Source organism: Tachypleus tridentatus, chromosome 7 (assembly GCF_004210375.1).
Source record: "Tachypleus tridentatus isolate NWPU-2018 chromosome 7, ASM421037v1, whole genome shotgun sequence".
In the NCBI taxonomy this organism is placed as follows: domain Eukaryota; kingdom Metazoa; phylum Arthropoda; class Merostomata; order Xiphosura; family Limulidae; genus Tachypleus; species Tachypleus tridentatus.
This window is the reverse complement of record NC_134831.1, coordinates 185,902,107-185,928,204: the sequence shown is the minus strand read 5'-3', so window position 1 is coordinate 185,928,204 and position 26,098 is coordinate 185,902,107. Positions and strand designations below refer to the sequence as shown.

At 34.1% G+C, this 26,098-nt stretch overlaps 1 protein-coding gene across 3 annotated transcripts in view; it reads left to right on the top strand.

The window, feature by feature from the left end:
- The window catches only part of LOC143257493 (transient receptor potential cation channel subfamily V member 5-like), a 74,080-nt gene that overhangs the window by 28,371 nt on the left and 19,611 nt on the right, over positions 1 to 26,098 (top strand). For 2 of the 3 annotated variants that reach the window (XM_076516256.1, XM_076516255.1), the window contains exons 6-14: positions 374 to 527; positions 2,222 to 2,323; positions 6,905 to 7,057; positions 10,819 to 10,901; positions 12,342 to 12,567; positions 17,340 to 17,447; positions 17,827 to 17,978; positions 23,546 to 23,655; positions 25,267 to 25,421. In XM_076516256.1, coding sequence (XP_076372371.1) covers positions 374 to 527; positions 2,222 to 2,323; positions 6,905 to 7,057; positions 10,819 to 10,901; positions 12,342 to 12,567; positions 17,340 to 17,447; positions 17,827 to 17,978; positions 23,546 to 23,655; positions 25,267 to 25,421 — 1,243 coding nt within the window. The remainder of the gene's footprint in view (positions 1 to 373; positions 528 to 2,221; positions 2,324 to 6,904; positions 7,058 to 10,818; positions 10,902 to 12,341; positions 12,568 to 17,339; positions 17,448 to 17,826; positions 17,979 to 23,545; positions 23,656 to 25,266; positions 25,422 to 26,098) is intronic. The other variant, XM_076516257.1, reaches the window with a different exon arrangement.

Below are 26,098 nucleotides of genomic sequence, written 5' to 3'. Positions count from 1 at the left end.
CAGTAGTAACTGTGTTATATCTAATGTACAGTAGTAACTATGTTGTATATAATGTACAGTAGTAACTGTGTTATATCTAATGTACAGTAGTAACTGTGTTGTATCTAATGTACAGTAGTAACTATGTTGTATCTAATGTACAGTAGTAACTGTGTTATATCTAATGTACAGTAGTAACTATGTTGTATCTAATGTACAGTAGTAACTGTGTTATATCTAATGTACAGTAGTAACTGTGTTATATCTAATGTACAGTAGTAACTATGTTGTATCTAATGTACAGTATTAACTGTAATTTTCACATCTAGATTTTTTTCTCTAAAGATGTAGGAAGAACAATTCACAGTTTATCTTTTATTATCTTCTTACACAGATATGTATATTGGGGTGAATATCCCCTCAGCTTTGCAGCTTGTCTGGAACAAGAGGAATGCTACAGATTGCTGCTTGCCAAAGGGGCAGATCCAACTCGTCAAGATACAAATCTTAATACAGTGATGCACCTTATGGTCATCTATGAGAAAGTTGTAGGTTTTTAATTTTCCACACAATAAATAGCTATGATAAGTTTTCAAACATTTTAATAATGTTTCTAATTCTCCTACTCATCAGATGAAAGCATTATTGTAGATTTATCAGCCTTAAGATATGAATGGCCAGTTGACTAACTGGTAGTTCAGCCGTAAGACTGAGGGCTTTTAACGCCAAAAGCGGATTTCGATACTGGTGTGGGCAGAGCTCTTTGTGTAACTTTAAACATAACAATTACATTTACCTTCTTCTGCTTGATTTTTCCTTTCAATAGAAATTGTTGAAAATTAATAAAGCTCTAAACCCGAGTTCATTTAATAAGTGAACTTTCTTCAGGAAAAACGTGTTCCTTAAAAATAATGAGAAGGCAAACTGACAAATAGGGTTGGGAAACTATTTGTGTTACAGATTATTTTAGTCTCAAAGAATCTAGTAGTGTTCCTCATTTCTTAGTTATTTTTGGTTACGTCATTTATTTATTATTTCCCTAAAATATAATAATTTTGTCTTTTTATCAGACGTATATTTGTCTAGTGATATTTAAAGATTTTATCTCTAATCGATATCCTCTTTGGGTATAGTACAGTTAGTCCACTATAGTTTTATGCTGAAGAAAAAAATATAAGTTCCGATATCTTAAATATTTTTATTTTTATTTTATAAAAGTATTTTCATCTTGCCTTGTACGATCCACTAGAATCTCACGATGTGCAGTTTTCTTTGTGTTTTATTGACAATATGTTTGTTAGATGTACATTCTCATTACTAAGCAAAACGTGCGGAAAAACAAATTTATTAGAAACATGAGTTTGTAAGCATTGTGAAATATTTATACATACCCAACGTAACCGCAAAGCCAGTACTATCTTCAGTTATTACAAACAAAAGACAATGGTTAAATTTCTTAAGAAGTGTGAATTATTATAACTGATTTACACATACGTATAATTTAAGGACAACAAAGGACCCTTTGATCTATTTAGGCTGTTCAAAACAAACAGCTCTGCATGGCCAGGTGGTTAAGACTCGTAATCCGAGGGGCGCGGGTTCAAATTCCCGTCGCACCAAACATGCTCGCCCTTTCAGCCGTGGGGGCGTTATAATGTTACGGTCAATCCCACTGTTCGTTGGTAAAAGAGTAGCCCAACAGTTGGCGGTGGGTGGTGATGACTAGCTGCTTTCCCTTTAGTCTTACACTGCTAAATTAAGAACGGCTAGCGCAGATAGACCTCGAGTACCTTTGCGCGAAATTCAAAACAAAAATAAGACACTGAAAGTTAGCCTTTATCATTTAACTATTTATCTAACCTTTCGTTAAACTCACGTAAATTAACTGTGTGTACCATCTCTGAAAGCAACTCCGACCGTACCGAAATTCATATTTACATCTCCTGACCTCTCCATTCTCACTATTTAAATATAAAAACACATGACGCGTCAACACTATCAATTCACTTAATAATCTTAAACATCTCATTGATATACTGTCTAGCTTTTTTTTCCCCATTATGTACGTGTTCTATTTCTGAATTTGTCATCACAACGAAGCTCATGAATGGAACTCATAGCTTGAATTATAAAATATATATATATAACTTGCAAAACTTAATAAAATGTGTGTTTGTGCAAGTAAAAAATATCATGTCTCTGTGCTATTTTCTTATTAAGTGCAATATAAATTTTATTATAGGAAATGTTCAATACAGCTTACGAGCTAGGAGCTTCTATTAATATCATCAACAGACAAGGATTGACTCCTCTCACACTTGCTGCGAAACTGGCTAGGAAAGAGGTAAGCATGCTAGACATTTAATCCTCAAACTGTTCTAAAGCAAGTCGTTCTAATCCTGTTACTATAGAAACAGAGTAGTTTTATTGTGAGATCCTGTACTCCCGTTACTATAGAAACAGAGTAGTTTTTATTGTGAGATCCTATAATCCAGTTCCCTCGCGTTACTAGAAACAAAGTAGTTTTATTATGAAGTCCTGTACTCTAGTTTCCTCGCATTACTGTAAACAAAGTAGTTTTTTGTGAGATCTTATAATCCTGTTACTGTTAATAAATTAGTTTTATTGTGAGGTGCTACATTTCTCTAGTGGTTAAAATGTGGAAAGCATGTATGCCTCTAGTTGTAAACCGAGTACCTTAACCACAAGGTCATGCCAATTCTTTAAAGATTAGAAGTGTTTCCTTCATCCATAGGTCAGTCCCGTTGTAGGCTTTATATTCTAAGTAACCGCTAAAAACGAATACGAGAGTATGCTACGAATGAGAGAGATACTTCTAATATTTCAAATGAGGCCTGTGTTAAACAATCAGGAAACAACGATTGGCAGTTTAGGTAAAAGAAAGAAACACATTGACACAGCACAGAACCTATCACACCGCCATCTAGTTCTTCAAAGAGGGTGTTGTTAAAAAAGAAATAGGTAAATCTTTGGTTGTAAGTTCCAAAATGTTCTTAATTTGAAGTACAGAAAAAAAAATATTAATAGAAGTGTCCTTACGTGAGAACTTACATGTACAATTATCAATAGCTTTATTTATAGGTGTATTAGTAAATAAGGTGGTAATATGGAAAGTAGTCATAAAGTGTTTTTTTATGTATGTGTGTGTGGATGGGATAGTTAATTCACGTGAAAAATGAAAATAATCAGGAATAGTGAATTAACTTGTAATGAGTGCCTATAGCATAGGTACAAGGAATTGGACATTTTTGACTATGCATGCCTACAGCAGAAAGAATTAGTCAAAGGGGTGTGTGATTTTTTAAAAAGACCGTATAAAATACAACGAAGTAACAATATTCTTATATAATATTTTGTTTTTAAGGTCTCTCAGGTTTTTCTGGATTGTGTTTTCACGTTGTATAGTAAAAGATTAATGGCCATCGTGTAGGATTTTAAATTTAGTTAAGTAGTCAAGAATAACTTGCATTTTACTCAGGTATTTTTTTTCATTAACAACAAATACAGCATTGCCTTTATCGGGCCCTGTAACATAAATATTGTAATATTGTTCTTTAGTGATAGTATTTTTAAGGCTTAGATTTCCTCAAGGTTTAGAGGGTTGGGATTTCTCTTAGTATTAAAATTATAGAGCGTAAAAAGAGAGTTGGAGTTTCTGGGACACTTCATGAATAAGAAAAATTGAAATTATAGTCGTAACTGAAAAAACAAAATGAAGGAAAAAGATCGCCGTGTGTGGATGTGGTACATAGAAAAGACGACAATGAAATAATCACGAGATTGTTCAAGGTTTCTTTTTTATCGTTCATAGTAAGGTCTTTTAGGTTTCTAAAGTGTAAAGAAAATTAACAGAATCCAGTTGACGTGGTGGAAGAGAGAGAAATTAAGACCTTTAGCTAGGGCGGAGTTACACTGGTTACTTGGTGTAAGATTACTTTGGTTAATAATCAGCTCGTCAGGAGCAAAGTTGGTAGAAACCTTTTTAATCATTCTCTCAGTTTCAAATTTCGAACATATTCGAGTTGGGCGAAGCCTAACCATGTTCACGCCAGGCCTGCGTGTGTGTATAAAAAGAATAAGAAATTAAATTATTATTGATATTTGTACGTAAGAAGCTTGTACTATCTGCGTGTTTTTTTTTTATAGCAAAGCCACATTGAGCTATCTGCTGTGCCCACCGAAGGGGATTCGAACGCGTGATTTTGGAGTTGTTTGGACTTACCGCTGTCCCAGGCGGGGACTGATAATATTTGATCAAAACAAATTAAAATAAAGGGGTCGTTTTTATAAAAAAATAGAGCCAAGTTATATACAGAGAGAAAGTGTAATATAAAAATGGTTAAATTAAGAAAGAAAAAAAATCGAAAATATTTGTTACCCCCTTCATAACAATATTCACTGCACTTTTAATAAATTAGTGTTAACTTCTAATCCAAGCAAGCTGCCTACATAGATCAGTATTATAAAACCAAATGTTTTGATTATTATAACTCTTTAAATATACTGTTCTTACTTGCAATTATTAGAATACTATTAGCGATATCTTTGTCATTAATAGTTCTATCTTTTACAATATTCATCGATATAATAGAAATATTCTTTAAATATTACTCCCATTATAATATTTATTTCTAAAGGTACATTATATCAATAGTTCTCTGTTTATTTATAATATACGTTTTTTAGAATAAAGTATTCTTACAAAGTTATGTTACATAATGTTTACTGATATACAAAAGCACAATTTTAATAATTCAGTATATAATATTCATCGATATAGGAAACGTTTGAAAACTGCTCTCTTTATAAACACAGTAAAAACCAGTAACTTGTTTTAAAAACTTGTCCCACAGCCTTTTTGTTTGACCTAGTTTTATGACCCTGACCTATTTCCTTACAATTTTTAAGTAGTTGTGTAAATTGTGTTTAGAAATAGCTTTTCACTGTGCATTGTAATATAAGAAATAGACCACTTATTAGTCAAAGTACGAGATACGAATGGTTCACTTGAACAAAGAAGTTGATATATTAAGGCAACTTTAAAGCACTGGGATAGGTCCACTTAACAGGATATTTATCAAGAAAGAATATAGAATTTCTGAAGAACAGAATTAGAAAGAATGGAATAAAGATACCGAGTGCAAAGTAAAACACAAAATTAATAATCTGTATTGAAGTAGGGATAACATAAACACGGTGTGTGTGTATGTACGCTACATTTTACGGATCAACAGTCTGGACTCTCTACATCTCCGAGTCTCCTTAATCCTCAAATACTTCTAGCACTGCTGACATACCGTATAAAATATATTACTTAACGTGCAGTAAAATAGCATATGGAATGTGCTTACACGTGCACTGAATTAAAATAAAAATTGTAATAACTGTAGTTCCGCTTTGTTTCTTTCAGTATTCAAAAAATTGTAGTGTAAAGACACCCCTTGACTCCTGAGGGACGTGTTAATTATCTTCCTGTTTTATGATAATCATTCTCTTAGGAAAACATTTTCATTTGTACGAGAAGCATTAAATAGCATTTATCCCTCTACAATACTCATTTATATAAGAAATACTCTTTTTTATGGTTGTTCTTTTTATAATATTCACATGTACAATGTTAACGTTGAGATAGGATTCATCGCGAGTAACTAGTGCTTACACGTGACTAGTTATTCTCATTGAAATATGCAGGGTGGCCCGTAAGTCCTTACCCATCCATATATCATATGTATCCAGTGTATCTGTGTCACCAGTATTCTTGCGCTCATGTACCCACGTACTTGTCACAATACGCTCTTCAAGTGTAAATGGGCTTACATTGGCCAGATTTCTCTGAAAAAAGAAACAAATTTATAATACATGCGTAATTGAATATAACATAATAACATACGGATGGGTACGGACTTACGGGCCACCCTGTAGATCAGCCATAAATTCAAAATACCACCAGCTTTACCACTGGGGGACACTGCTGTCGGTATCCTTGCACAACGTTCAGCAATACTGTTGATACTAGAAGAAAATGAACTTAAGAACTTTCTTGATCACGTGATACCTGCATATATACAAAACAAACTAAATTCAGAATAAACATTGTAGTACTACAAGGAGATTATGGTTCATGATATATTTATATAACACAGAAATACTTACGTAATATTTTATCAATTTGAATACATTATACCAGCTACGTCATATATGTGCTTAAGTTGCTAAGAAAGCCATTTCATAGATGGTGTTATTTAAAAGCGCTTTACTAAGAATTGTTAGCAGGTCATATCTTTATTGTAGGTGGTATAGCCTTGCCTGATATACGAGAAGTATCAGTTTCGATACAAAGCTGAAAAACTTACTACAAACATAATTTTAAATATTATTACAGTTATAAAGAGAGATATTAAGACAACTTTGTTTATTTTAATGTTGCTAATAAACAAATTGTCTAGCTGCTATTTTGCTTGACCTAATGTTTCTATTACTAAATTACTTTGCTAATGGACAAACTACCAATCTGGATATCCCAAAACAGGGTGTCGTATGTATTACACACGGTTAAGGTTTAACCCTAACAAAACTGAAGTAAAAAAAAAAAAAACATCCACAAGTTACAGCATTAAGTTATCTCTTTATCGAATATAGGCCATTCTTAATAAAGGCTTAATTAATGTTAGGCCTAAGACAGGTGAACTAGAGATGACGGTATCATACGATCACAATTATTTTATATTCTAAAAAATCCTGTTTTTAAAGAGATACAGTTGCAATAAAGTTGACAGTAGATGGTTTTCTGGTCTCTGCTAGTCATAAATATTACACTTCACATTATGGTGGTTCGTTTATTATTATTATATAATTGAACGTTAGGCTTAATGTGAAATTAGATAAATTCTTACGTTTATTCTAGATGTTCTTTCACATTCTGAAAATCCAGCGGGAAATCTACTGGCAGCTAGGTAACATAACATGTGCAGCTTATCCTCTGGAAGAAATCGATACTATTAACAATCGTACAGGAGAAATCAATAAGGTGTCAGCCCTGAACCTTGTGGTGTATGGGGTTTGTACTACAGCTTTCAGTTTTATCGAAATCTTTACTAGAAAGTATAATGCCTTAAGAAAAGTTTTAAAAATTTAAGAGAAGCATTATTTAAAATTATAATATTTTATACAGTAACTTTAAGATGTATAATAGTAGCGAGCTTTAACTTTAACTCTTGGTTTCTAACATACAATAATTAAGTATTAAGAATCACAGAAAAGAAAATATGGTCATCATAAGATTAAAAAGTCATGTAACGACTTACATGTGTGATGTCATCAGAAAGGCCTCGTCTTTCTACACAACTTCTACAACTAAGATATCAGAAAACATCGTATTTTATCTAGTTTATATATAATATGTATGTTTAAAATAAAAACGAAACTACATATGATTATGTTGGTTTGATTTCGCGCAAAGCTACACGAAGGCTATCTGCGCCAGCCGTCCATAATTTTGCAGTGTAAGACTAGAGGGAAGGCAACCAGTCATCACCACCCACCGTCAACTCTTTGGCTACTTGTTTACCAACGAATAGTTGGATTGACCGTCACATTATAAAGCCCTCACGGTTGAAAGGGCAAGCATGTTTGGTGTGACGGGAATTCGAACCTGCGACCCTCAGATTACGAGTCGAGTGCCCTATCCATCTGGCCACGCCAGACCAACCCTTTCTCTCTGAGTATGATTGATTCTCATTCAGTCCATAAAAGTCACAAAGTAATAAGACATCATCTGTAGCAAGATAAATATTAATTATAAAAACAGAAAATTTCATCCTGTTTATAGTTTTTATTATATTTATCTTATAAATATTAATTATAAAACAGAAACAAAATTCTATATATATGTTCATTATTCAACCATAACGAGACGTAAAAGAGGAAAAAAATGGATACAGAATTACATCGGTCATTGCAACATCTCGCTTGGTCCACTGTTCAATTATTTACTGACATACATGCGCTCGCGCTCCAACTGTAAGGAAGTGAGTGAAGAAAAAACAAAAGTCAAACCTTAATCTTAATATTCCTCCAGTTATTTTCCTGTCTCTCTATCCAATCCATATTTCTTCACTATTCCTTCCATATTTTCCTTCCTTTTTTTCTTTTCTATCCTTTTCTCTCTCTCCCCGGCCCCCACACTTTTTTTCTTCGATCTCCCTCCGAGAGCGTCTGGTTTTCTCCCTGACCCCATGCCTTGCGGACATGACTCTATCGTTGGGAAGGTTTCTTCTGGTTTATTTGGTAAACATAATACCAATCCCGGTCCATGTAATGATGACGTTTTCTACAGACTGTATTCACGTGTAGGCCTAACTTCACAAACAGAACTCTGAAAGTGAAACTTACGTACGCCTAACTTACTTTTGTAGTTTCCTCACTAATGGATCGATAGCAAGAATACTTGCTAATTCAATGAATAGACTCAATAATTCTCACTGTCTGAATGGCTAACACAGTGTGATAGCAGGATTTACAACTTGGAAAGGCAGAAAATAGTAAATGGGCGGGTGAACTAAAAACCTGAAATTGATCTAAATTCTTAATACATTAAAATCAAATGTAAATTATGTACCTATACATATTATATAACATACTGCAAATCAAGTGTAATAGTCTTTATATAAGCTTTTCTTTATTAAACGATACAAAATGAATTTATTTTACATTAAAAATGAAAAATAAAGTGATCGGTGTCACTGGTTTTCAGTCACCTCTTGGCTACACTTATTGACTAACAGATACTGAAATAAATTGATCACCCATTACTCATCAACGTACTGAATACTTTTCTCATAAATTAAGTCACTATCATTCATATCAGTGATCATTCTCTAATGGTACAAAAAAAAAAAACTACAGGTACATGTATTATTTTAAAATACATATACTGTTGTTGATACAACGTTTCAGACAATGCCCATCTTTCAGGTATCACTAACTGAACAGTGAATCCGTAAATGATTTTTAGTGGTTTGACCTACATTTTTCTTTTATCTTTTTCAACAACCATCATGCGCAGTTTCCTACGCACTCAAATAGTGTGGGACGGTTTTAGATCGTGACGTCGCAAAGCGGCATGTCTGCTGATTTACTATTCTAGAACCTGGGTTTCGATATACATGGTGAGCAAAGCATAGATAGGCCTTTGAGTAGCTTTGTGTTTAGCTACAAACAAACAAGCTCGTTACGTGACGACTAGCTCCCTCTAGCAAACAAATATTTAAATTAAAACCTTAAAAAGACAATTTACAACATCATAAAAGTACATCTTGTCCTCGAACTTAGCAACAGTATACGTCAAACCTGTAGCATTTTATGGGAAACATTTAGTACGATGACAGAAAAAAATCAAAATTGTCGCCATAACAAATATAACATATAAAAAAAACTTTTTACTTTCTATTTTGTTCTGTGAATAACTTCAACTATTAAAATTTGAAAGAAATATAAGGGTGCTGGTAAATGACTGCCTAATATTTCTTGTTTGTAGTTGAACACAAAGCTACACAATATTTCTTGTTTGTAGTTGAACACAAAGCTACACAATGGGGTCGGTATAGCCAGTTCGTTAGGGCGCTCGACTCGTAATTAACTCTGATCACATATTGAAAACTTATTTCAATGCGTGGAAAACATTTCTTGATAGCTCAAGAACCAGGTGGTTAGGGTGCTCGATTCACAATCTGCAGGTTGCGGGTTCAAATCCCCGTTACACCAAACGTGCTCGCCTTTTCAGACATGGTTACATTACAATGTTACGAGCCATCCCACTATTCGTTGATCAAAGAGTAGCCCAAGAGTGGGATGTGGATGGTGATGACTGACTGCCTTCCCTCTAGTTTTACACTGCTAAATTAGTGACGGCTATCGCAAATAGCCCTCGTGTTGCTGTGCGCAAAATTAAAACCAAACTACACAATGGGTTATTTGTGCCGAGTCCACCACGGTATCGAAACTCTGTTTTTATTGTTATAAGTCCGAAGACTTACAGCTGTGCTACTGAGGAGGGGGGGGGGGAGAGATAATTTAAGGCGCCACTTGTTTATTTGTTTTGGAATTTCGCACAAAGCTACTCGAGGGCTATCTGTGCTAGCCGTCCCTAATTTAGCAGTGTAAGACTAGAGGGAAGGCAGCTAGTCATCACCACCCACCGCCAACTCTTGGGCTACTCTTTTACCAACGAATAGTGGGATTGACCGTCACATTATAACGCCCCCCACGGCTGGGAGGGCGAGCATGTTTAGCGCGACGCGGGCGCGAACCCGCGACCCTCGGATTGCGAGTCGCACGCCTTACGCGCTTGGCCATGCCAGGCCCAGGCGCCACTTACGGCTGAGTTTACTGGATCGCTCTAACGGGTTACCCTGTAAGTTAAGAATCCGAAGATCTGATCTTGTCACGTATATGTAACGTGTATTGCTTGAGGAAAGTCCAAGAAACAGTTATAATTAGGCGACATTTGATATTTAGTTTTTGGAGATATGTGTTTTACATTGTCAACGTTGAATTACAATAATTATTTTTACTTATAAGTTATTCCACACATCGATAACAGTGTAATTATAGAATAGATTTAAACGAGTCGTAACTATTTAGTTTTGTTAATTTTACTAATGTTATAATATAAACTTCAAAATACGGTTGAACACTGCTAACGTTTAATTCCATTAACTATCTATAGAATATTTCACAGACAGGAAAATATGACTTTCATAGTCTGTACGGAATTATTCGTAGTGGTAATTAATGTATCTATTTTGTGCCTGTTTTTAGGATAACTTTACACATCTAGAAATGCTAGAAGGATTGCTGGTTGATCTTCTCAATGCCAAATGGAACAGTTTCGTCAAATTTCGGTGAGTGGTTTTCCACTGCTGTCTGTTTGTTTTTTTAATTTTGCGCACAGTTACACGAGGGCTATTTGCGCTAGCCGTCGCTAATTTAGAGGTGTAAGACTAGAGGAAAGGCAGTCAGTCATCACCCCCCACCGCCACTTAAAAACGATTCCCTTGTTTCTATTTGTAAGAGAAGGGTATTAAACTGGAATGTTAACTTTCATACAATGACCAGATTTACAATGTAGATGTTTTTAGGCAATTAAAACTGGGACGTTTCAGGCCATAGGAGCGCCACCTTCATACAGTGTACTGTTGTAAACCATATTTTTAATATTTTACTTTAGATATTCGTTTGCTAAAGTGCACGTGTCATTACGTAATGATAATGCGGTATATTTGGACATTACATTGAAGTAAAACCTGTGTAGAATATTTCCCTGGTATGCTGAAAAAAGTAAAAAATATAAATACCATATTCAGTGAATTAATAAGTTAATGAGTTAATTAATTGATGTAGTGTCCATTAGTGACTTAGACAGTGAAAGTTATTGTATCTATTTGTCCACGATTCAATTAGTGAATTAATCAACATGATTTATTGATCATTAGTAAGGAAATTATCACGATCTACACAGGGGGTTTCGAATGGGTTTTGGTGTAAAAAAATATACTTATATAGTTATATCACAGCTGCTTATGGTATTTAACAGTTTGGATGCTCATATTTTATGTGAACAGCCATACATTTGTTTAAGCTATATTTCACACAGAATTGCTTCCAGATTTAATCTCATGACATCTATGTTTTGCAAATTTTCTGGGGGGCATGTCCCCATACCTCCGTATCGTTATGATGCTTTACATGCTAATTGTGCTTTGCACAATATGTATTAGCTTTTGACTTCACAAATTATAAAGTCGCCTTTGAAACATTCTCCTTACGGGCCTGATTGTACAATTAAGTTTACAAGTAATTCTGTTGATAAGTTGGCTGTGTGGTTAGGCTTACAAGTAAGTGTAACCTGTATAAAGCGGTTTTGAAGAAATTAATTAATTCTCTACCTTTACGTGAACAAGTTTGAGTATCATTTTCACCAAATAATCCGAAATAATGTACCCAATGACAGAACACATTAGAACGGTATGATAATCATATGTTTTTAATGATATATACTTCCTGAGGATGGATATCTCCGATAGGGGTTGATCTAAAAAAGTATTTTTAAACTAAATTTGGTCACGGTATTAAATATAATTATGTATAATTTTTTATTCAGCCTTCTTCATTCACCCACATTGATTGACCTGATGAAAAGAGACAGAAGATTGGTTGGATAGCCTGAATATGAACAGACTCGCGTCTTTGAACGATCTAATAAATCCTATACGTGTAAAGCTTTTCAACATATGAATGTTACTTTCTTAAAAACAATGTTTAATTAATGTAATAATTAACAGGTTTTACCGGCAATTTGCTACCTTTCTGGTGTATTTTACCATCTCTATCGTGTGTTTCGTGCTTCGACCAGGACCTTTGGTCGTGAAACAACGAGGGATTGACCTCACCTTTAACACAAGTGTTGAAGTTGGAAAGTTTACCTTCATGATTGATAATACTACAGTAGACAATGACACAACAATAGATGATTGTTATTTACTGAACAGAAATAGGAATGACGAAGTGGTAAATTATAAATAAATATTTGTTAATTATTAAGTGAAGTGTCATCGATTTACTAAATTTAATATTAATATATTGTGCTTATTGTGAAATGTCTTAGTTTGTTTGTAGTTAAGCATAAATATACAGAAAGGGCTACCTGCGCTCTGCCTACCAAGGGTATCGAAATCTGGTTTCTAGCGGAACTTTTACAGTGTTATAGAAGAAAGTAAGATATTGTTTAAGAATACACCCATTATAAAAGTTTATAGTAAACTGCTCAAACCTGCTGAGAGTGTTTATTATATTGTAAGAAAAACAATTATTTAGGAAGTCGCTGTTTGTTACAAAATGTAGAATTTGTAACTTTTAATTCTTTATGTTAGCTGACCAGTTTCTCAGATAGTAGAAAGAAGGAAAAGGTTCCAGTTTCTACTAATATTCAGGATCCTTGTTGGAATACATTATTTCTAGATATGGGTTTTGTCACTAGTATTAAGTGTCAAACACTCTAGAAACATCTTTGTTTCTTCTTTTTTATCGGTTTGAAATAAATAATGTTTTGCCCCAAGTTTACAATTTTAAGGCGAACGTATATTCATAAATTCAAATCGGGTTGTTAAGTTGTTCATGTATTGTTTAAAGCGATAACGTAGATCTAGCCGTTCTTTTATCAACATTGTGCATCATATATTTGTTATATGTACAGGTTAAGAAATAAATTACAAGTACAACACGAGCATGAAATTTATCCGAACCTGTTAATAAATAAATTACAGGTACAACACGAGCACGCTATTAATCCGAACCTGTTAATAAATATATTACAGGTACAACACGAGCACGCTATTAATCCGAACCTGTTAATAAATAAATTACAGGTACAACACGAGCACGCTATTAATCCGAACCTGTTAATAAATATATACAGGTACAACACGAGCACGCTATTAATCCGAACCTGTTAATAAATAAATTACAGGTACAACACGAGCACGCTATTAATCCGAACCTGTTAATAAATAAATTACAAGTACAACACGAGCACGCTATTAATCCGAATCTGTTAATAAATAAATTACAGGTACAACACGAGCACGCTATTAATCCGAACCTGCTAATAAATAAATTACAGGTACAACACGAGCACGCTATTAATCCGAACCTGTTAATAAATAAATTACAGGTACAACACGAGCACGCTATTAATCCGAACCTGTTAATAAATATATTACAGGTACAACACGAGCACGCTATTAATCCGAACCTGTTAATAAATAAATTACAGGTACAACACGAGCACGCTATTAATCCGAACCTGTTAATAAATATATACAGGTACAACACGAGCACGCTATTAATCCGAACCTGTTAATAAATAAATTACAGGTACAACACGAGCACGCTATTAATCCGAACCTGTTAATAAATATATTACAGGTACAACACGAGCACGCTATTAATCCGAACCTGTTAATAAATAAATTACAGGTACAACACGAGCACGCTATTAATCCGAACCTGTTAATAAATATATACAGGTACAACACGAGCACGCTATTAATCCGAACCTGTTAATAAATAAATTACAGGTACAACACGAGCACGCTATTAATCCGAACCTGTTAATAAATAAATTACAAGTACAACACGAGCACGCTATTAATCCGAATCTGTTAATAAATAAATTACAGGTACAACACGAGCACGCTATTAATCCGAACCTGCTAATAAATAAATTACAGGTACAACACGAGCACGCTATTAATCCGAACCTGTTAATAAATAAATTACAGGTACAACACGAGCACGCTATTAATCCGAACCTGTTAATAAATATATTACAGGTACAACACGAGCACGCTATTAATCCGAACCTGTTAATAAATAAATTACAGGTACAACACGAGCACGCTATTAATCCGAACCTGTTAATAAATATATACAGGTACAACACGAGCACGCTATTAATCCGAACCTGTTAATAAATAAATTACAGGTACAACACGAGCACGCTATTAATCCGAACCTGTTAATAAATAAATTACAAGTACAACACGAGCACGCTATTAATCCGAATCTGTTAATAAATAAATTACAGGTACAACACGAGCACGCTATTAATCCGAACCTGCTAATAAATAAATTACAGGTACAACACGAGCACGCTATTAATCCGAACCTGTTAATAAATAAATTACAGGTACAACACGAGCACGCTATTAATCCGAACCTGTTAATAAATATATTACAGGTACAACACGAGCACGCTATTAATCCGAACCTGTTAATAAATAAATTACAGGTACAACACGAGCACGCTATTAATCCGAACCTGTTAATATATAAATTACAAGTACAACACGAGCACGCTATTAATCCGAATCTGTTAATAAATAAATTACAGGTACAACACGAGCACGCTATTAATCCGAACCTGCTAATAAATAAATTACAGGTACAACACGAGCACGCTATTAATCCGAACCTGTTAATAAATATATTACAGGTACAACACGAGCACGCTATTAATCCGAACCTGTTAATAAATATATTACAGGTACAACACGAGCACGCTATTAATCCGAACCTGTTAATAAATATATACAGGTACAACACGAGCACGCTATTAATCCGAACCTGTTAATAAATAAATTACAGGTACAACACGAGCACGCTATTAATCCGAACCTGTTAATAAATAAATTACAAGTACAACACGAGCACGCTATTAATCCGAATCTGTTAATAAATAAATTACAGGTACAACACGAGCACGCTATTAATCCGAACCTGCTAATAAATAAATTACAGGTACAACACGAGCACGCTATTAATCCGAACCTGTTAATAAATAAATTACAGGTACAACACGAGCACGCTATTAATCCGAACCTGTTAATAAATATATTACAGGTACAACACGAGCACGCTATTAATCCGAACCTGTTAATAAATAAATTACAGGTACAACACGAGCACGCTATTAATCCGAACCTGTTAATATATAAATTACAAGTACAACACGAGCACGCTATTAATCCGAATCTGTTAATAAATAAATTACAGGTACAACACGAGCACGCTATTAATCCGAACCTGTTAATAAATAAATTACAGGTACAACACGAGCACGCTATTAATCCGAACCTGTTAATAAATATATTACAGGTACAACACGAGCACGCTATTAATCCGAACCTGTTAATAAATAAATTACAGGTACAACACGAGCACGCTATTAATCCGAACCTGTTAATAAATATATTACAGGTACAACACGAGCACGCTATTAATCCGAACCTGTTAATAAATATATTACAGGTACAACACGAGCACGCTATTAATCCGAACCTGTTAATAAATAAATTACAGGTACAACACGAGCACGCTATTAATCCGAACCTGTTAATAAATATATTACAGGTACAACACGAGCACGCTATTAATCCGAACCTGTTAATAAATATATTACAGGTACAACACGAGCACGCTATTAATCCGAACCTGTTAATAAATAATTTACAAGTACATGTCTTCTGAGTTTTTAACACGGGTCTGTATTAATCTTAAACATAATCATGGGCCTACAAGTTAGTTGGAACATAGTGTTTAAAAAATGGCTTTGATTAATAACGTGCTCGTTTTGCACTTGTAATTTATTTATTAACAGATTCGGATTAATAGCGAGCTCGTGTTGCACTTGTAATTTATTTATTAACAGGTTCGGATTAATAACAGCTAGGAACCATATGGAAGCCTTCTGAAATTTTAAGGTTGAAGAGATTACGTACAGTTCCCTCTGAGAAAGGAGTTAAATAGTTAAGTTGCCAAGTTGATGTCGTGAAATATAAAATATAGGCGTGGTGCTTGAACTGGTTCTGATTCATCATTTGTTTGGAACGTTTTGTTTTGTTTTTTTTCTTATTACCACTTTAGCGAAGAATGTTGGAATTCTTGAAAACCTCGTGGTTAGTGGGTTTGGTTTGTTTTGGAATTTCGCGCAAAGCCACACGAGGGCTATCTGCGCTAGCCGTCCCTAATTTAACAACGTAAGACTAGAGGGAAGGCAGATATTCGTCACCACCCACCGCCAACTCTTGGGCTACTCTTTCACCAACGAATAGTGGGATTGACCGTCACGTTATAACGCCCCCACGATTGAAAGGGCGAGCATGTTTGACGTGACGGGAATTCAAATCAGCGACCCTCGGATTACGAGTCGAGTGCCTTAACCACCTGTCGATGCCGGGCCTAATCACTTTAGAAGAAACAGAGAAATAATAAAGTTAAAATATTAAAAAATAAATGTGAAACCTAATCGACTCACCTCTTGTCACGGAATTATACCAGAGATTTACCTACTCCTCATTAGTAACCCTTGACGAGGGAAAGTCGAAAGAATAAGAATTCGCAGGCTGCTAAAGAGTGTGTTATATGTACGATATTTTGGTGCAAGTAAAAGACAGTTCAAAACATTGAATAGGACTGGCTACAAGATGCTTTATTTCAAAATACTATTAATAATTTAGAACAGGAAGTTTATTTGTTTCGTTTGATTCTTGTTCAGCACAAAGCTGTACAGTGGGTTTTTTGTGCTCTGTCCGCCACTGGTATCGAACCTGGCTTTTATCATTGTGAGCCCGTAGAGATACCGCTGTGCCACTAGAGACAAGACAGAAGATAGTTTTTATAGATGTTTAAAATTCTCAATGAACTTACAATAAATTTGTATATACAGCTCAAGTTTATTTTTTATTTATTGACGACAAATAAATTTATTGTTCTCACTCTAGCTTCGTTTAGTCCTGGAGGGATTATTGGCTGTTGGCGCCTTTTTGTATCTTCTCAACTCGGTTCTCGAGGCTCGTTTCCTTGGCTACCAGACATTTGCACAAAACATGGTTGGTTTCATTTCTTGGATTTTAACCTAACGGCTTGAGATTTCTGTAACCAAATATTTTCTTTCCGCAATTCGATTATTATTTGTTATCCATTTATGTATTATTACTTTATGTATTCGAACGTAACAAGAAATGTTGCTGTTTTTTCATCCAATTAACTCATGCATTCTTTTCATACGTAGTTACTTTTATATTAATATTTATAAAAAAAAAAAAAACTTAAGAGAAACGATAATTAGTATGCTAAGATTTCGTGGTCTTGTTTCATTTAGTGTTTTAATTTCTTTCACTCAAGCTCCTGTCGGAATATCATAAGTGCTTTTGAAAGAAAGTCTCTATTTACAAGAAAAACTTTACCCAGTAAATTTCCACTTTGTAGATGACAGTACCGTCCCGTGTTTTGTTTTTGGTCTCTTGCACTTTTGTGTTATTGATGATACCACTAAGACTGACCTGTTCTTGTTGGGCTGAAGATATAGTCGCTGTTTTCGTCATGATTACCACTGCTCCATACTTTCTTTTTTTCTGCAGGTGAGTAGAACAGTATTATTACTTCCTATTTCTAGGTTTTTCCAATAATTTGATTTGTATTGCTTCCTATTTAACGTAATATAATACTGAAGGACAACAAGGGAAAGGGGACCTTTTAACCCATCCGGGATGTCCTATCTACTAAATTAAACTGAACAATAAAAAAACTTTCAATTCCACTTTCTATCATTCATATGTTTATCAAGCATTCCCTTAACGTGTTTAAGTTAACTTTATCCACCACATAACGTAACATAATGTTTAGGGACAACAAGGGACCTGTTGGTCTATCTCGGCTGCCCCATTCTTCAAGCCAAACTAAAACTATTAAGAAACATTTAAGCCAGCCCTTATCATTTACATATCCATCAATCTTTTAAACTCTATCAAATTTACTGCCTCCACAACATCCGAAGGAAACCTATTCCATAGGCCATTCACCCTATTTGAAAAATAAAGCTATCTTAGTTGAAGATGACTTTTACCTTACCCAAATCTATAGTTGTGCCCCCTAGTTGCATAGTTTTCGCTGTTAAGTGTGAAAAATGTTGATGCATAAACACTATCGATTCCTTTTACAATCTTGAACACTTCAATTAGTTCCCCCTCTAACTCATATTTTTTCAAGAGAAAACAATTTTAAGGATCTTAATCTCTTCTCATATGACAACATCTTCATCACAGGTACCATTTCATTAACCCTCCTCTGAACCCTTTCCAACAATTCAATGTCTTTATTAAAGTAAGGAATCCAAGACTGAACACAATACTCCAAAAATGGCCTAACTAGTGACCTATACAAAGTAATAACCTCTTTAAATTTGTATTCAGTATTTTTTTAGATACAACCTAAAATCCTATTTGCCGTACCAGTAGAAACAGCACAATGTTTGGATGGCTTAAGAGACTGATCAACCATTACACCAAGATCCTTTTCTTTCGTGACACCATTAAGTTTAATTCCCATCCAAATTTTATCTTTGGTTCAAATTATGATAACCCACATGCAATATCTTGCATTTATTATAATTAAAACTCATCTACCATTTATTTGTTCAACTCACTAAATTATATAAATCCTTTTGTAAAGCAGCAGCATCTTCTTCACAGGTAGCAACATCTAAGATCCTGATACTATGAGTAAATCTAATAATTTATTGACCATTCCTTCATCTATGCCAGTAGTTTTAATCAAAAAGAGCAATGTTCCTAAGTCTGAGCCCAGAGGTACACTACTTGCAACATTAATACACTTTGACTGAACTCTATTGATAACAACCAACTGCTTTCTTCCATAAATCTTCTCTTCTATTCAATTAGTTAACTTATCCCCCACACCTATAGAGATAAGTTTCTTTACAAACCTTTTATGTGGCATTTTATCAAATGCTTTCAGAAAATCCAGATACACCAAATCTACACCATTACCCTTGTCTACATAAGCAGTAACATTTTCAAAGTATGTCACAAGATTTGTAAGGCAAGATTTTTCTCTTAGTGAAACCATGTTTATTATCCAATAAAATTCCAAACTTTGTTAAATAACTTTGCGAAATATCTTTTTTTCAGACTTTTCAAAACTTTTCCCATAACTGATGTAAAACTAATAGGCCCATAATTACTGGGACAGCTTCTATTACCTTCCTCAAAGATAGGACGAACATTAGATAATTTCCTATCTATTGGTACTTGTCCACTATTCAAGGACTTACAAAAGGTATGGCAAGTGGCTCACATATCCAATCCTTGACCTCATTTAAAACCCTTGGGAAATATTATCTGGCCCAGGAGGCTTATAATTATTTGAACTTTCCAATTTTGTTTTAACAAGCTTAGAATTTATGCAACTGTCTTTTTCAAGTTTGTTGTCATCTATTCAAGGTGAGGAATAATGGTTATGTCTTCGTTAGTAAAAACTGAAAAAAAACAACAGAATTTAATGACATATTTATTTCATAATCATCAGATACAAGTCTTCCTTTGTCATCCCTCAAGGGTCCTATGCCCATCATAACGTCTTGTTTACCCCTAATGTACTTAAATCATTAATGTTAATTTTTATGTCTTCAGCCAAATTTTTTCTTGTAGCTTTTTAGATGTCATAGTTTTCTTTTTGATCGACTTTTGTGATCTTCTAAATCTTCTATAATACCAGTCAATATCAATATCTTCAATTTGTGATGCTTTTCTTTAATATTATCTCTTATATCCTTTGTGAACCAACCAGGTTTTTTACTGGCAGCTACCCTTTTCTTTCTGTAAGGAACGTGTCTCTTTTCAATATTTAAAAATGTTTTCACACCTGATAAGTGTCTTCAAATAACTCTGCTGCCCAATTCATAACAGATAATTCTTGTTACATTCTTTCAATATTTGTTGTTTTTTTAATTTGTTATCAATGCAGAAAAACATCAAACCTAATATAGCAATGATCACTTGTACCTAGGTGTTTCCCAATTTCCATCCTTTCAACACTTCTATATTAGAAGTTAACAATAAATCTAAAACAACATTATTTTTAGGAAGTTCCTTGAATAATTGGTGAAATATTCCATCTTGAACAGTTTCCAGAAACCTTTCTCTCTCATTGTTTGATTTTAGCATTTCTCATTCTGTATGTCTGAAATTAAAATCACCTATAAATATGACTTTATTAAAAGCTGACATTTTAATCTCATTGTAAAGTTTCTCACTATTTTCATCAGTGTCATCAGGTTGTCTGTAACAAATTCCTACTAAGAGCTTTTTTCCTTGATATCCACTAACAAAAACCAAAATGGATTCAATCTCCTTAATATATCCTTAATATTCTCAACTTCAACAGGATGTAACTCACACATTACACATAGAGCCACCCCTCCCTCTCTCTTTACTACACTGTCCATATGAAATAACCCATAGCCATGTATTTAAATAAATTTATCTCATCAAAATCATCTACATTTAACCATGTTTCAGTTATTCTCATAATATCAAAATCTTCTGTTCCTACCAAGTGCCCTAATGTCATCTATTTTATTTCTTGTACTTCTAGCATCACAATAATAACAATTAAACCTATTTTATAATTGATTTTATACTTATTTCCTATGCTAAACTTTTCTACATCTAATTTTGTTTCATTTAGTATAATTTTGCCTTCACCACTCTCTAGTCCTAGTTAAAAACATTCAGCTTCAATTGTGGATGCCTTCATTCATAATTGGACCAGTTTTACCTTATGATTATTTTTTTATCCGTCTTCCTTGTGTTCTCTCTCTCTTATACAAAACATTCAATTCCTTCTTGTTACTCTATTATGAGCTGCATAACCATGATTTCCACTCTCGCACATCCTTCACTCATACCTCTTTCAATTGGCCATTCTCTTCTTCAGCAACCTCAGTTCTCTGTCTTTCATTCCGCTGCATTCATACTCTGTCTTCACAAGTGGAATTTGTCTAGTCCTTTGTGAGACGATACAGACTTTCTGTAGGGGTAGTCTTTTTATTTCTTGTTTAGTTTGCTTTTCTTTCTATGCGTAGTTTGCTCTTGAAGAAGAAAGGTCCACCTTTCGAAAGCGCTCGAGTTATGGGGTCATTATTTCATTTCTATCAAAACTTCTTGAACTTACGTGTTTTTCTAACAGTATGATTGTACCGCAATCGGAGTAACATGAACTCATTCCAGTTAAGTATCCTCTTTTATTTCCTAACGTAGGCATTTTAGGTGATTCATTGCTTAAGTACCTACGTAAACACTTAACCTTTATTAATGGACACCCCATTCTGTCAAAATCCATCACCGGAGCTAAAATAAACTATACCATAGCTATAAACAGTTCCATTTCCTTGCAATTCAGTTCGGTAATAACGACCTAAAACAATCCGGTAAGACTGCTGAACACTGTTTTTCAAAACGTTAAAACACAGTAGTGCATATCTTCATCCTCAGACCACACATTAAACTAACTGTTTCACTGATTACAATACACAAAACAGCCCAATAATTAATCAACTCAACAACAAAATTCGGCATTTTAATGAATTAACTAAACATTTATGCAGACTTAATCCCCGACTTTCCACCATTAACAACACAAACCTCATCCCACTCGCTAATGTTCATGCACGAGATGGACTTCACTTCAACTTTTCTGGTATTTTTACCCTGGTCTCAAACTTCAAGTACTTTATTTACTGTAACATTCTCCCACTATTGTCTTCTTCTCCTAAGTCACCCCAGTCATCTCCTATCCCTACTTCTAATAGTTCTTTTATTATTCCTTGTCCAATTTCTACATTTCTCCCTATCTCAGAGGATACCAACGTCTCTCGCAGTAATACTTCTATCTCTCAATATACCCAACTAAAATCTCATTCACTATCACAGTGATCCTTCAAGTTCTACTAGAGAACTAAACATAAATCACACTTCCCAAAACCACACCACATCACTACCAGTATAAACACTGCACTACAATCTTAACCAGTCCATCAGTTACCTCCTTCATTAGAACACAGATAGCCCTCGTGTAGCTTTGAGCGAAATTTGAAAAACAAACAAAAATACTCTGAAGAAGATAGTTACTTCCCTGTTCCTTTCCTTAACCATTCTGTATCTCACAATTACAACGACTTCCTCATCGCAATATCTGTCAACGTTCAGCGTCAACCAAGCGGTGAATCATTCAGTTACAGTAGAAAACAACTATTTAAAAAATTAAAAAAACTCATTGAAAAACGCACAAAACATTATCAACATGCCAAGTCGTTAGTGCATAACATAAAAACAGAAACATACCTTAATGTCGAGCATTGAAAGCACCGATAATAATAGGTGCACACGATCAGAACTTCTGCAACAAATAGTAACTCCTCCTTAGAACTCATGAATACCACTAAAATCTTCTGTTAAAATTCTTGTACAACCCATCCCTGGAAAAAAAAGAACTACAAATACTTACAAATAAAACTGTTACCTTTCTTCTTATAAAGAATAACAAAGTTCAGCTTTCTGCCAATAACACCAGTTCAAAAAGCGCTTCTAAGAGCATTCGTTTCTGTCATAAAGAAACTACCATAACGTTAAGCAGTCGACCGAAAACTACTAAACTCCCTTTGTCTTACAACGAACAGCCTACAAAACCGTTTAAAAACAATTCATATTCTAATACACATAAGTCTTCTTAAACTAACAGATCTGTTAGAAATAACAGCGACCTTATAAACCGTACAAAAAACGATGGACACTTCCGACTCATCTCTAACGTTGTTAATCTTTCTGAAAAGTAGTTATGATATTAAGTGTGAATATTACTTTAAATAGACCAAATTAAGTTCGAAACATAGAAGTAATCGAAAGTTTATCCGTTTTACTTATGGGTAAAAAAAGTAGATATGAACATCGTTTTGTTTATTGGCTACAGTGAAATTAAAGAAAAAACATTTTGACTTTTTTTCCAAATTTTGTGTACGTAATTATTTCAAGCCTTATAATTTAGTTGTTAAAGGATCTCATATTATTTTTTGTTTTTCTTCTTCTTGTAAATGTTTTGTAACTTTGTAATTTTTCTGTGTTTTAAATAGAGGATTTAAACTAGTTGGTCCCTTTGTGGTCATGATATATAAAATGATAATGACGGACCTGCTACGTTTTGTGACGATTTACTTGGTTTTTGTCATGGGATTCTCGCAAGGTAGGTTTCTTGGCGTATGTGTATGGCTTGTTAATTATCAGGTTAAATTATCTTACTGAACTGTTCTGTTTAAGCAACAAGAAACACAAAGAAATGAAATGTGAAGACAGAACCGTGATAGAAAGTGGCATAGTTAAGTTACACCATTTAAAACATTGTTCTTTGATATGTCATGCCAATAAATGAAGAGGCATCAAAAGGATTACATTGTACATCTACTACCACTGTGCTGTTTTCAAAATGGATTACATAGTTCATTTTTATTGTGGCATCGTTAAAATGTTTTGGTTCTAGATTGTGAAGAAATACTATATGTTTTAGTGTTAAAACTTACGAAAACAATACAGAATTTTCACCTGTGTCTGCTGTTAATAATTCATCTTTGTTTCAGTTCAGTTTTATAAGTTTTATCACAGATATTATCAGTGTTTTCCAGTTTTTCTAAATATACGAAAATTGAAGAAGAGTACTAAGTTTGGTTAGATAATCTTCAAAGTCTTCTAGCTTTGTTTATGATAAGGCGCTACAGAGGGTTGAGTGCATTGTATTAAGATGATTTTGAAGCCCCTCTACGACATTACAGTCCATGTTGCTGTTTTCGGTCATGTTCTCTATGACGAATGTGCGACTCTGTAACGTATTTTCCACTGTAAAACGATCTATCGTAAGGCTGTCTTATGGAACTCACAACACGTATTCCTGCTTGCTTTCCATAATCCGTTCAGAGTACCAGGACAACAGTTTCCTAGTGCCCATTTTAACAGTTCAATCAATCACACAGAAATACAGAGATGCTGTTGCCCGTAAAAGCACTTGTATGTCTTTATATGGAACAGTTTGCATACCTTTTTTATTTTCCAGCTGGTTGTGATGTGTGACGAGTTATATGCTATGTTGGGGAAGCAACTTGCGTACAAGTAAACTGAATCAATTTTCCGGATGATTATCTTTCTTGACTGTGTTACGTTTTGTTACTGACCTTTATGTTCGTGGATTATAGCCTGTTACAAGATGCCGCTCCTTTATTACCACGATTGTGTTAAGACTTATTGTAGATCACTTTTTGTGTTACCCTGGGGCCCCAAGATGATAAGTATTCATTTTGTTTATCAATAAATGTAAAGGGATATCCCATATTTTAAATTCAAAGTGTCTGATTGACATATCCTTATAATCTGAATTTGTGAAGTATTATGTTCCAAAGTTACTTTATATTGGCTGTAGTTGTATATATATTGGCTCTTATATTGGCTCTTATTTACATATTTAAAATCGTTTTAATAGATGGTACTCAACCTTGTATGTGTCGGTTTAAAATATTATACAGTGATATAAATACATATTTAGCTCAAAATTGGTTTACATTAGGCTTAAATTTAAGTCAGCTTTATGTTGAGAAAACTTGTTAAGCTTTATTTAATAGTTTTTCACACTTTCTATATTTATAAATCGTCTCTATAATATAGATGTTAACTTTTTTTAACAGAAAATGTTTGGTGAATCATTCTACTACCTTTCTCTAACAGTTTTCTCAGTTATTTTGGAAAAAAACTGATTAGTATTAATAATGTAAAAAAAATTAAAAACTTACTTTCATGTGTTTTGACGCAGCTTATTATGTTATATTTCTAACTCACGATGGCGAAGGAAATAATTTCTTCAAAACCCCACTGTATAGTGTCATGGCCATGTTTGTCATGTCGTTATCCGAGTTTGGAGAAATGTATCAAGCATTTGAGCACACCGCACATCCCATGACTGCCAAGGTACTGAATTACGTGTTTAATACATCTTTCAAATGTTGTTATATACATTTATAAATATTTATAAATTTTTGTCTTAAGAAGGAATCACTGGTGATGTTTAACCTGCATTACCCTGTAAGCAGTTCTCAGCTACAAGCCAATTAGTTGTCGACGCATGTAACTAGTAAATGTAGTAAGAAACGTTACTACAGTTTTAAAGGTCGATTTAACGTGACATGCTTATACTTATCGTGATCACAAGCGTAGAGTAACACATCCTCCTGGATATCTGAGAGTCACGGATTCGAATCCCCGTCGCACCAAACATGCTCGCCTTTTCAGCCGTAAAGTATAATGTGACGGTCAATTCCATTATTCTTTGGTAAAAGAGTATCCCAAGAGTTGGCGGTGGATGGTGATGACTAGCTGCCTTCCATCTAGTCTTACACTGCAAAATTATGGACGGATAGCGCAGATAGCCTTCGTGTAGCTTTGCGTGGAATTCAAACCAATCATTAAGTTATATTCGTCAATTAAGTAAATAACGTGAATATATGTACGATTTTATTCCAATGAAGCAAAGCTGTCGATTGAATTTTGAAAATAAAACATGCAGATGAGAACGTAGGTAACTTAATGCTAAGGTTGCATTTGAAAATAAAACATGCAGATGAGAACCTAGGTAACTTAATGCTCAG